General features: G+C 43.8%; 1 protein-coding gene across 1 annotated transcript in view; it reads left to right on the top strand.

Annotated features, from left to right (window-relative positions):
• Positions 1 to 12,887, top strand: part of PDIK1L (PDLIM1 interacting kinase 1 like) — a 49,542-nt gene extending 36,655 nt beyond the window's left edge. The window contains exons 2-3 of the mRNA XM_078682682.1: positions 2,763 to 3,064; positions 9,049 to 12,887. Of these exons, the coding sequence (XP_078538808.1) occupies positions 2,780 to 3,064; positions 9,049 to 9,789 (1,026 nt within the window). The 5' untranslated portion in view covers positions 2,763 to 2,779 and the 3' untranslated portion in view covers positions 9,790 to 12,887. The remainder of the gene's footprint in view (positions 1 to 2,762; positions 3,065 to 9,048) is intronic.
• The last annotated feature ends 773 nt before the right edge of the window (positions 12,888 to 13,660 follow it).

Here is a 13,660-nt window from a genome sequence, read left to right as displayed (position 1 = left end):
GAGGTAGCTGTTTAATCCCTGATTCTACTGAAAATTATTGCAAGGAATGAGACAGGATCTTGTGGGACAGTTCTGGGTATCGAAGTGTGACCAGCAAGCTGTCTCCTGTAAATGTTTTCTTGGGCCTACCAATCCAAGCTACCCTTCTAGCCATCAAAATTTGACTTTGCTCAGCCATATCAAACCTCGCATATTTACATAGCTAGTGTATTACTTTATTAATCAACTGGTTGGTGGACTTGTCCTTTGGGCTGTTTAGTCCTGGTACGCCTACCAGGACCACAGTATAGGGCAGCTCGCTGGCTGGAGATCTAGGACTGTTGGGTCTGGGGAATTTGTAGCGGAGGCACTATCCCTGCTGACTGGCCGTTGTTGTGGCTAGTGACCCCTTTGAGTCTGGCCGCTATTATAGATTACTGACGGTTGGGATAGACTTGTCCCCAAATTTGAAAGCTGTGTCACAAACCCTGTTACGCCAGAGATTACTTGACGCATCTGGGTCTCTGTGTGGCACACTGCAGGGAGAGTTATTGGTTGAGCAACCTGGTGGTGAGAAACTATGGTCTGCATGGCCTGAATAAGGGAAGATAATGCTTTATCAACTTTGCCTAGAGTGACTCTGGTGTCATCCAAAACTTTTGAGATTTCATTAAAGGTACTCAATAGACCAGTCACTGTTTCCACAATTTGTTTCAAGGGCACCCACCATATTTCTGCAAAGATCCACGTTCCCTTAATGTTCTTGCTTGTACTGCTCTCCCCTTTCTTAACTTGGACTGTTCTTGTTCACTTTCCATTGTTTCTTGGTAGCAGTGGGGGCACAAATCCGCACCCTGGGTGGTGGCATCATAACACTATTCCGCGTGTTCTGTCCAGAAGCGGTGTTAGTTTGGCTAGGGCTTGGACCAGGGCTAGGGGCCCCTAGGTGGTCCTCTCCTTGTCCCAGTACTCCCTCTGGATATTTTTCAGCGCTGGACCAGAGGACTCCCCAGGAACAATGATACTGCCCCTGTCTTGTCCAGAGAGTCGCCTCTTTGCCATATTTATTACTTTAGTAATTGCCCCCAGCGCTTTTATCAAAAAAATTAAACAATGGTTCCCTTATTTGTGTCCTGTGGGGACCACATGGATGCTGCTTTCCTCTCCCCCATGGTGCTGTAGTCCTGTAAACCCACCTCCCAAACACAGGACAAAGTGATGACGACAGTCCAGAGGATTGGGAAAAGAACTCGCACGCACCGGTTCTACAATCAGTGTCCAGCGGTCAGCCAAAAATCTTTCTGGCCCTCCTTGCTCCTTGCCGGTGATACACGATGCAAAACCGCTCCAGCCGTTAATGTCCTCTGCCGTCCCGCTAGCATGGAGCCAAGAGAATGGGCCCAGCCGGGCCCGGCCTGGCCACAGTCTGCAGTGGACGGGCCCAAATAGGCCCGCCTGCTGCGTGACACCCAAGATTTTATGCGCCTTCTGGCGCGCGTACAGCCTGCGTATCGTTGGCGGCGTGGAGGCCGCAAGGCAAGCTGGGGGTTGTGGTCTTCTCCCCCTCCTGGCAAAACGGTCTTTGAATTAATTAACCATAAATCTACTCTGTGCCAGTCATCACCGTCTAGTTATGGTTCTGATGCATTTGCTATCCATTTGTAGGGAGTTAGAAGTGCTGTTTGAATTCAACTATACTACAGAATGCAGTTGTACAATTGAGGTGTAGAATAGTACGTAGTGTATATGTGTACTTATAGGAAACCATTTCAAATGTGCTTCATCGCAAACAGTAATACTCGTAATAGTCTGCATGTTTTGCACCATACATAGATCATGCTTTTAGAAATGTAAAGATTGTTATATTTCTGTAAATTAGACAAATACTATGTTCGGCAATTAAACGGCTCTTTTTTTCCTGCAATTGAGTTTGAATTTGAAAAATGGATTGGCTCTGTGGTTAAACGTAAAGATCTTAAAGGAGTGGAAGAACTACAAATAACTCAACTATTTGAACATGTCTACGCTTGATATTAATGTGCCTGCAGGAAATAATTACCTGAACATCATTATTCAGTGGCAGTTATGTCTAGAACTGATGTCAAGAAAAGGCCCTTGGAATTTGTGTTCCTGAGGGGTGGTAGAAGGGGAAGCACGAGGGTTAAATCTGTTCTCCGAAAGAATGTCTCGGGATCGGCAGTGCAAGAGGGTGAGCGAGAAATGTGTGTGCTTAGCGGGAGCAATTCAAGCATTGGTCAGATGTAGGACTGACCCTTTTGAAGGCTGCGCTTACTTACTCGTGTCTATTGTCCAGCACTGCGAACAGACTAGTCTAACCTGTTGCAGTTTGAGCACAAGCTGTCTCCATTTATGCTTATGTAAATACACCACTATAGTTCAATGGAAAAATGTAACGCGCGATGTTATGATTTCTTTACACAGCGTTGGCAGAATATATTATAATGCTACTGTGACACACTGTAAAGACTGAATCCAGAGCCTGTTCGCCAAGACTGTCACCAGTCTGTCTACACAACTGTGACTTTGTCAGAAAATTGTCCTTCTACACAGTCCCTACTAGGCAGTCCTGTATGCGATATCAAGATGTCTCAATGGGCGTGTCGGGCACAGATAAAGCTTTAATGGGCCCCATATTTAGTTCAAAGCGTCGACCCTAGTTTGGGGCCATTTCTCCCGTTGCAGCGACCTTGTCAATGATGGGGCGGAAATGAGAAAAATGCTTTTCTGTATAGTGTTTTTGACTTGTCATTTTGCATTTTCAGGAACTTTGACCTTGAAGATGGTGAGTAGCCAGCCGAAGTACGACCTAATTCGAGAGGTTGGTCGTGGCAGTTACGGTGTAGTATACGAAGCTATTGTCAGGAAGACCTCTGCACGGGTGGCAGTGAAAAAGATCCGCTGCCATGCACCTGAAAATGTGGAACTGGCGTTGCGGGAGTTCTGGGCTCTCAGCAGCATCCAGAGTCAGCACCCTAACGTGATCCACCTAGAGGAGTGCATCTTGCAGAAGGACGGCATGGTGCAGAGGATGTCGCATGGCTCCACCTCCTCTCTCTATCTGCAGGTGCGTGCTGGGCTGTGATCCTAGGAAGCAGAATTCCCCTGTGCCCAACTGCCCTCCAGCTGTTATAGCCCGGTTAAAGGTTCGGGGGTCGGCTCCCTTTCAGTTGTCCCTACTTTAAAATGGTTCATATGCATGTATTGATGTATGGAGCCCGCTACTGTAATGATAACCTTGCATTAGGAGAATTGCAGCACTTCAACCATATTTTAGGTCTGACTTAATGAAGGCATGTTCCCGGGTTGGAGGCACACAGTCGTCCAGTGTGGAATCGAAGGTTTTGGGATTGAAGAGAGGTATGCACGGTTTCACTTTGATTGTAGCTTAGCTCTTAAGCTGCTAATTGGCACCTTTGTTTATTTTTTGAGTGGGTGGGGTGGCCTTCTTTGTTTACAGAAACCGTTTTTGGAGCTAGGAGTTTGTTATATCGTGTCTGGCTCAATTCTAATGCACAATTAAGGATGGTCTATAGTCGAGTGGTTCTGTGTTCTGTCTTTCTCATGTTCCATCAGAACAGTTTATTGCACGCAATTCTCGTCTGCTGGGATATGTAAATGCAGACTAATAAAGTTTGAGAACACAGTGGAAAAATTGTGTTGGAAGTTTGCTTTTTTTTACTTGTATTGTCACAAAATGTGAACCTCTACCCCCTGACATTGAGAAGAAATGGCATGTATCACTAGTTACGCTGCAGTTCTGTATCTGGTGTTTTTTTTTTACCTCTCTCTCTCTACATAGCTAAATAACTGAGCTAGTAAAGGCTATATTAAATTGATTCAAAAACTGTTTCTCTTCTTAATCCCATGCCCCACAGGCTTTTCCAGTAGACAGTTATGTATGTTTGTGCCATGATGGTTATGGACAGTCTGTTGCACAGCTGGAGTGTTGGGAACTGCCCTTACTATTCCAGACTGATTGGCAAGCCATGAAACCTATATCTGTCTACAACCTCCACTGCAATGGTGGGGGGAAGATAAGAAGTGGAGTTGAAAATAATTATCCAGTACCTGTAGAGCATTTCTCAACAAATATAGCAGCGGAATATTCCACCAGTGGAAAGTAACGACTTGGGATGATTGTCGCCTACACAGCACAGGTGCCGATCTCTCACAACCCATCTTCTAGACTGGCATCATAACTGCAGGATATCCCTCCAAACCCTGCAGAGACTAGAGTCTAATAGTGTACCCAGCAGACTTCTAAATAACCATGCCTAATTCACCCCTTCTTCATATAGCCCATTGCTGCCTTAACTGTTCCAGTCAGTGCCAGATGGCCCTTGAAACGGGTATTGGCAAAGCCAATAGGTCTCTCCTTTGAGGCCAATTGCATTTGCCACTGTTTTTAAGTGATGCTGTACACCATGGGTACTTGTAAAAAATTTCCCATGGATTAATAAGTATGGTCTGGGGTGTGGCCGAGGGCTGCATGTGCCTATGCCCAAAGCCTCTAAGAGCTACAGATTTGACAGTTCTGTGTCATGCGCTATCTGGGATGTCCCTCTACCACACCTTGGGGTGAGCCTTTTCTACTCGCTATCCCAACCTTTTAGCTAGTCAGGTGTGCAAAGGAAGTAACTTGGTTATTGAATTTGAAAAAAATGTAATCTTAGTCCTTACAATCTACTCATTCCTTTGGTCTCTCATATGTAAACACTAGCCATTCGAAATGTTTAGAAACGGGATCTGCTAAGGTAGCAAGTTGCTTCATTGATGAAGACTTGCCTTTTTCAGCACTTGTGTATTTACACTCCATACTTGAGTAAAAGCAGAGTAGTGGTCGCTAGATATTTAAGCACATGGTATTTAAATTAGAGTACGCAGCTTCCTGGAAGACCTGCATAGAAACAGGATAGTTGAAAACATGTGTACCAGCAAAGGTTCATGCGTGAATTGAAATACTTGTTTATATGTGAGGCCTGTGTTAATGGTGAATCATAGTGATTTTTCAGTATCTCAGTTGGCATGCACCAGTGGTGCTGGAATCATTTTTCGGCTGGGCTTTTGCCATAAATGTGGCATCACTGAAGTTAATTAACCTGCTGTAATCCTAGTTTTCTTCCAGGGGATACTCGTCAATAGTCATAAGCACTGAATAGTCCCGCCTCACGTTCTTGCATCTGACCCCCTATGCTGTGTGGTAGATTATATTGTGAATCTAATGGGTGCTTGTCCTTCCTTTTGTGTGACGTCTGCAATATCAGCCGTGCTTGGTGAACGTTAAAATAGTTTTGATATACCTGGAAACAAGCCATGTAACCAAGCAACTTTCAGTAAATGTTTTTATATCTGGGTTCTTGCCCAGTCCTACCAAATGCATTGTTTTGATTAGAGCAGCTGTCTGAGTTCACTCGCTAAAGGAGAATATACGCATGAGCTTACACTAGCGTCAAGACTAGGCAGAATCTGTACTCCGAACCAGCCTGTGTTGCAATTACACTAACTTTCCCATAAAGGCACTGTTTCACGTTTGTCTGTCTGGAAATAAGTCTGCAATTACATTCAGCCCATACAATTTAGGAATCTTAATTTATTGGGTGTGATAATTGGCACCGAATTACAATTTCTGCCCTAGAAGTGGGGCATAATTTGTGGATTTTGGTACTTTCTGCAAGGGCTAACAGTTTTTTATCTCCTTTTGGTAGGAAGTGTTTTGCTTTCTTCAGGGATGTGAGATGGTACCATGCTATCTTAGTCTTCCTGGAAATTCTTGTTTATATGTGAGGCCTGTGTTAATGGTGAATCATAGTGATTTTTCAGTGTCTCATACAGGTATGGAGACATACCGGTTCATGTTGGAAAGCTGAACTTGACGTGAGGTGGGTGTGCTGGGCGAGGGTGATGAGAACCGAGAATTCAGAAGTTGTGTCTCGGGGTAGATCAATGTGAGGAGATTTGGCAGATGTACACAGTGATTTTTTTGAGGGGGGCTAATAACTAATGTGAGCAATTCAGTTTTTGTCTGGTTGAGTTTTGTGTAGGTACTTGAGATCCTGTTCTGAATTACTTGAAGACCTTTCCGAGTTGTTTAATTTCGTTGCCTGAGGAGATTTTGAGATAGACCAACCTGTTAGTAGATCTTGATTATGTTAATGACTATGGATTGGAGGGGGCTGCTGCGTCTTGAGGCTTAACATGACAAGAGGATGGAATTCTGAGGTTCCATTTGATCTTGCTATTCATATCTGTATGATTTGGTGCATCGTGCTACCATAGAAGTTAATGCATTGAAGAACCATATTTTAAAAACCTGTGCTTGTTTCCAAGTTGAGGCTCAGCCCTTGAAGCTCCACTTTGTTGAAGTTTAGAAATCTAGCAGGGTCTGGAAGGATAAGACCATTTATTAGTACTTTTCATCACGGATTTGAAGAATCTGTTTCTGTGCTTCTGCACGATTTGAAGAACAATTGGCTATGTTGTTGAAGACTGTTCATGCTGATCTGCACATGATAGTTTGGTGTAGACTAGGTTTTCAATGTTTTTGTCCTTTGAATGGTAGGTGGATGACTTTTGCGGAGGTTGCCAAGACCATTTAGGCCACAGGTTGCTTTCTTCAGTTGTGATAGGATCTGTCATACATGGAGTGCCTGGCAAAGTCCCTTGGCTGATAGTGGTTGACCATATACATCAGTGGTGTGAGAATACCTCCTCGAAGAGCCTTAATGTTGAATTAGGGCTGAATGTCTTCATAGTTAAGCTATGGAAGAGAGAAGTTAAGCTATGGAAGAGAGAAGTGAATGCCTGCCATGTAGGTTGGTAAGGAAGGCGACTTCATCTTTTTTTGATGACAAATTAAGATTTTTGCTGAGACTGGTATTGGATTGAGGCAGCTCTTGATGGCCTTTTAAGAGTGCTTTGCTTCCATTAGTCATTTCTGGTGGCCTTATAAAAGGTGACATTATATCTGGTGGTGAGTAGTTGGCATGCATAACGAAATCTTTTGACTTGGGTGGGTCATCTGTGAAATCGGTTCATCTCCATTTCGTTCCTGGCATACATTTGGCACAGTCTTGTGCTTTGTTTGGTGCAGAAGGATTCAGTTTAGAGTATTGTGTTTTCAGTGGAGCTTTGTGTTGTACATGTTTAGAGAGGTTTGTTACAGATTAGCATATGATATAAGTTGGAGGTAGTTTGGTAGGTTGATGAGTTTGTTTCACGGGGTGTTCATGGTCTTTAAAAGAGCATAATGTCAGATTTCTTTTCCTTTTGGTTTGCGTTGATGCAAACATGCGGTGTGGTGATTGAAGAATGGGATCCCCAAGTGCTTTGCCAGTCCAGCGAGATCTCCGCCTTTCATTTCCTTGCCTGAGAGATTGACTGGATGAGATCATGCGTATGTGTGCACATAAAGATTTCTTTTTGCTTATGCTGCTGATAGGTTGAGGTGTTTGAGGAGCTTGCAGTGCATGCTCTAGGTCGAGATGTTGAGATTTCAGATCTTGTTGTGCCTAGTGTGGTAAATCTGATGGAAGAAGGCAGTTCTGATGTGCAGAGATCAGTGGCAGGGTCTGAGCTTAGTTGGCTATGGTGTTGCTCTCTGTAGGCTTCTATTTGCAGGGCTTAGGATGTTGTGTGGCGGTGCGTAACTAAGTCATTGTCTTTTCTTTTAATAAAAAGTGTCTGGTTTGAGTGATGGTCTAAGCTGTGCCTGGTGGTTGTGTGACTTTAAGGTATCCGTTGATGAGCATTTGTTTGATGGCTTGTACAGTGAATGTTAGTAATGTATTGGTAATTACATAGCACTTTTCTACTTTTTGCAAGGCCCATATTGCTTAATGGATTGAGTAAGCACCAACTATGTAGTTCTGACTGGGTCCGACAGCGTCTAATTTGCATCCTGTTCCTGGACCCTCCTTTTGAATGCATGTTCGAGCTGGTGTTGGAATGAGTTTTGCTTACTTGATACTGGTTAGACGTAGTGAGAGGTTTGATCGACGTAGTGTGAGCGATTTGATAGAAGTGGTGTGGTCCAGAAATGCGAAGTGTTGAGGAGATGGAGTATAAACCCATCTGCACTTGCAACTACTCGTTCTGTGTGTTTTGTTATGACTAGTGGTGATTATTATTAACGGATTGGCCGGCGTTGTTGAACTTTGTGCCAATCTGAAGTGGCATCATCTAATACGTAGTTCCTCAGCGGTGATGGGTTAATTAATCCATAGGTACATTGTAACGTTCTCAACATTGCTCAGGCCCAGTGGACTAAAGTGTTTAATACTGCCAGCTGCGTTTTTATTCTGATTTAAGACCATATTTGTCTTTGTGTGGTCATAGATAGTATGGTGGATATGTAGAGCGAGTGCTTCAGTGTTTTTCATGTTGCAGTGATTGCGGAACGGAATTCCTTCCTGGGTCAACAGATGACGCCTTATCTCCAATAATTCTTTCATGTGAACACCCTGCGGGAGTGTAGAAGAGGGCCAATTGGCGGCCTAACTCTGGGATTGTTCTGCTGGAGTTAGTTCCCGTTTGTCTCGGAGGCTGAGCAGCTAGAGAGGCCTATGCGTCTAGACTTTACATTTGCTTAACTTTCTCTCGTTTTACTCTACAGAAAGCATGTAAATCTAGCATTGCACCCAAAGGAATGTATTCCTTACATTTGCACTGGTTTTACAGATTGGGCCTGTTTCAGATGGCATGCACCCTTCTCTTCTTTCCCATGGGCACAAGTTAAAAATAGACAGTTTGATTACTGAGACAAATTGGTCTGGTCATTTGGGTATGACAAACACCTTTTAGTTAAAAATAAAAAGATTAACCTGCTGGCCGGCCGGAGTTAGCAATGCACAAGAGGTGATGCTGCGCAATCATTGTTACATGTAAGTAATGTTCTTTATTTCCTGTGATATGCAGCGTGTCATTAGCACACACATTTCATGAATTTGAAGGTGCTTCTGCAGGCAGACAGATATGTCATGCCAATATTTTAAGTGATCTTTGGTATCGTTACAGGTTGGCTGAAACTCTTTTCTTTTTTTCTTCTCAAAGCTGGTGGAGTCTTCCTTGAAGGGTGAGATAGTGTTTGACCCCAGAAGCACGTACTACCTGTGGTTTGTGATGGATTACTGTGATGGGGGAGATATGAACGAGTATCTGCTATCCCGCAAGCCCAGCCGTAAGACTAACACCAGCTTCATGCTACAGCTCAGCAGTGCCCTCGCTTTCCTCCACAAGAATCAGATCATCCACCGGGACCTGAAGCCTGACAATATCCTAATCTCCAAGAGCAGGACCGGTACCAGCGATTTAGAACCCACCCTTAAGGTAGCGGACTTTGGCCTGAGCAAAGTGTGCTGCACGTCAGGCCTGAACCCTGAAGAGCCTGTGAGTGTTAACAAGTGCTTCCTCTCTACTGCCTGTGGCACCGACTTTTATATGGCACCCGAAGTGTGGGAGGGCCATTACACCGCTAAAGCAGACATATTTGCTCTTGGGATTATTATCTGGGCCATGCTGGAGCGCATCACCATTGTCGACACAGAGACCAAGAAAGAATTGCTAGGGAGTTATGTGAAGCAGGGAACCACGATTGTACCAGTTGGGGAGGCTCTCTTGGAGAACCCCAAAATGGAGCTGCTCATACCCTTCAAGAAAAAGTCCATGAATGCCCGCATGAAACAACTGATCAAAGAAATGTTGGCTGTTAATCCCCAAGACCGTCCAGATGCCTTCGATCTTGAACTGCGACTGGTGCGAATGGCATTCAGAGACTTCTGCTGGGACACGTGACGTTTAAGGAGGCGCCCCAACCTCCCATTGGGGTGCGACGAGCTGCAGCACACAGTAGTGTGAGGACTGAACGAACGCAGCTTTATTGAGGCTTTGTGAGGAGAGACTAACTAAACTTTTAAATCTTTGCTTACTTTGCTTTTGGGTGTACCGCACTGAGATTCAGCCTTGGAAATGTGTAGGGAAACGTTTGAGACTGGTGCAGCTTCATTCCAGTATGCCCTCCTTCCTTCTGCGAGTAATGAAATATTTCAGTAAGCAGGTTGTTTGCATGCTTGGACTGTGGGTCCCCTGCGTTGAGAAAGGGCTGGAGATTGTGTGTTTTTTTTGATAGATGGTACGTATGTGTGAGACTGCGTGTATTCCCTATTCCGCACAACTTTGAGCGTTTTGTGTTTGTTTGGGGTGCTCCTACTCTTTGGGAAGTAGCTCATGAGATGGTGTGCAATGTGCGTTTGATTTAAAGGTGGGTTGACTTCACAACCTAGATTGAAGGTTAAAGCTAAATTTTGCACACTGGAAATACCCCATTTCTTTTTGAAATGCCGCTTCTTTATAAGTTCTGCAGTAGCATTGCAGAGCTGGTTATATGGCGCAGTTGTTTCGAGGTCAGGCTCTGCAAACCCTAAGATTTTACTTTTTTAGGATTATCCAGCTTTAGACAGGAGAAGTCAGGTAAAGCAAAGCTTAGTACCCTGGACTTTACTTTCCTCTCTACCATGGTAGGCGGGAGTGTCTACACTGTAGTCTCCTCCAAATTCCGTTCTGTAGTTTTGGCTCCGCCTCGTTCTTCTCTAGTGTTTTGGAACTAGAATTTTGCCCCTTTTGTCGGGACAGAGTGGCACGTGTCTCTACATTATTCCACGGAAAATAGATTGGTTCAGGATGCAAAACTTAACTGGGCATTCTAGGCCAGCGATTCCTGTTGGCCTTTATAGATTTGATTTAAAAAAAGTGCATACTGTCTTGGGTTAGTGTATTAGGCAAACCTGTATTATCGGTGAGACTATTACATTTATTGTACCTGGTAAATATTTTCAATTAAAATAGATAGTACATCAAACTTGATTAAATTATGGAATGCTGTACTTCACCTAACAATGTATTTTGTAACAATGACATTTGCCCAACAGAATTTCACATGACAGCACAGTGGAACTGACAGTGCAAGAAATAGTAATGTGCTTAGCAAGGGAAAAAGACACTTCCCACTTAACCATTCCTACGATGAAAACCATTTGCCACTTTTTAATGCAAATATAATTCATAAAACTAGTGTAAAATATCAGCATTGGACCATTTTAATAGGCAGCTCGTTTGCCACAGGTTTACTGATGCTCCCAGTTGGTTCTGTTAAACACTACTGTATGCGTGAAGTAAAACGCTTCTCGCTGTTCTATAGGTTTCCTCTCTAAACCCACTAACAATTCTTTCTTCAGCCTTCAACCTGCTTTTGTCCCTGTGCTGGCAGTGCTTGATGAACTCGAGCTTCCTTTTAAACTCGTGGCCCATCACGCTCTTCGGGCCCATTTAAAGAGATGTTGGTGTTTGGAATTTTTGATATTTTAGACTCTTTCCCCAAGTACTCTGCCTCCCTGCACCAGGCTCACCCGGGGACCTCCACTTTTCTCCCGATTAAGATATAAGTTGCCTTAAACTTTAATATTTGCCAGCCCTGTAAGTCCTCCACTAATTTACCACCGTTGTACTCCCTCCGGTCTCTGTTGTAACGACTTCATATTACATATGTAAATCACTGCCCTGTCACAAAGTGTTGTCTTTAGCGACCCAGGTTTGATCTGCCTGCATCTCCTTTCCTCTCTTGCTTTGTTGTGTTAGTGATGTGTCGGGGACCCCTTTCCTGCGTGCTGGTTTTGCTGCTCTTTCTGGAAAATAGAAGTTTGAAGTCTGAGAGAGACAGCTAGCTGCATTGCACTTTGGTGAACACGTGGCAGCGCGTGCAACGATTTAGAAGCAGTTCTTCTGCCATTGGTTTGTTTACGGGGTTGAGTGTCTGTTGTCCCGTGAATAGAACTGTTGGCATCTTTAGGAGTAAAGGATCCCTATTTATTGCGTTTGAGAATTGTTTGGGTGAACTTTGCACAATCCTGTTGCTCACAATTCTAACCGTATATTGCGAGGCTAACAGTGCTACTACCTTCAGTAAAAATAAATCGCCTCCGAAAGCTTGCATCCAGCTCTACGCACAGTTTCTTATCTGGAGTGGGAAGGTGCCTTCGCATGTGCTCCCTCTGTCAGCGGGGGACCTACACTATGTGTTCAGTGCTGGCTGGTATTAAATTTCCTACCTCTAGAAATGTGCATATTTACATGATGTGCACGATGGTTAGACTAGAGCTCTGCATTGTATTTATTACATAAAGGGAAACCAAGGGAAGAAATGGCACCTCAGTACACCCATACCTTTTTTCTCATTCTTTTGAAACGTTATGGTTCTTGATCTATTCAAGGCAGCGCCTTTGCTGATCCCAACTTTGAGCTGCTCAGTGATATTGGCTTCTAACCTTCAGGCATCCTCGCCTGTCGAACGATGTTCTGGGGGTCCATTTGCTGCTCTAATATCATTTTTTCCTTATCAGCGCTGTGATTTGATCCGCTCTGCAGGACGTCAACAGTGTCTGGAGAACGGGCAGGTGTACAAGAGTAACGCTGTTTAAGCTTTTCCTCCAAAAATTCTTTCACGGTGGGTGAGCTCAGGTGTGTAGAACACCATATGGATAATGTGATTATAACCCGATCAAACCACCTTGTCCGAGTCTCTGCATCGACGAATGCTTCAAATAGTCTATAACGCTTAAAACTCGTGCACACTGTTGTTTTGTTTTTCAGCAGAGCTCTTCAGGGGAGGGGGCTTGAAATTCTTCTCCATACAGACTGTTGCAGCAACTACATGTAGTGTGCCTGTACAATGGAATGGTATTCCACGTTGAGAGAATAACTTTATCCTCGAAGCAAAAGCGTTTTTTTTAATCCAGCGAAATTGTAAACTATATTTTATGAAAAAATGTAAAAGGGGAAAAAAATTGAATGTGTAATTTATTTGTTCAGTTCATGGCTAAGAATAAAGTCTGACTTAAGTTGTGACTCCTGTGTTTATTTCGAAGTGTTTTGTGTTCACGTATATATTCTACTCTAAGGCAGTGATCTCATGTTTTTGCATACTTTTATTAACAGTTGGACCATTGTTGGAACTGTTCCCCATCTCTATGGGGAAGAGGCTGTAGAGGGGTGGTTACAGGTACAACCGGCAAGCATTGCTCTATCGATAGCTACTTTTTTGCTTTTTATTCCTGCTATTGGATCTTAAGTTGTTATAATAACGGGTCTTGCTAGGTAGGAGGACGAAGTGGCAATAATAGTACAGAACTGACTTTGATAGTGTGTCGTTTTGGTTCTTAGTGGGGCAGTGTCTCGCCTCCATATTGTAGCAATATCTCTTCATTACTGAATTTCTGCTGGGAAGTGTCTATTCTCACAGTATTTGAGCTCACGCACTGGAAGAGTGTACTGTTCCCAAGTTGTATGTTCCCACGGGCACTGCCTCTTCTGTCACGGACTCTTCCCAATCAGTGAACCTCCCACTTTACACTCAGTTTAACTCAAAGACGATTCAACCTTCTTTCAGAATTGGACCTGGGACAGGGCATCTTCAGTATTATAGCTCGGCTTGGCACATTGTCTCTTTTTTGTGGGTTCTCATTCTGAAACAGTCTTGGCACCCTGGGGAACTCTCTCTTATCTTAGTCCTTATTTTTGACTTGGACAGTCACATTTCTGATTATTGGATCTCCAAACTGAAGCAGCTTCTATTCGGAGTATAGTACAACTGAGCAGTGTCTTTTATTTTTGT

This window comes from Lissotriton helveticus, chromosome 3_1 (assembly GCF_964261635.1).
Source record: "Lissotriton helveticus chromosome 3_1, aLisHel1.1, whole genome shotgun sequence".
Lineage (NCBI taxonomy): Eukaryota > Metazoa > Chordata > Amphibia > Caudata > Salamandridae > Lissotriton > Lissotriton helveticus.
The sequence above is the reverse complement of the archived record's forward strand: the minus strand, read 5'-3'. Positions and strand labels throughout refer to the sequence as shown.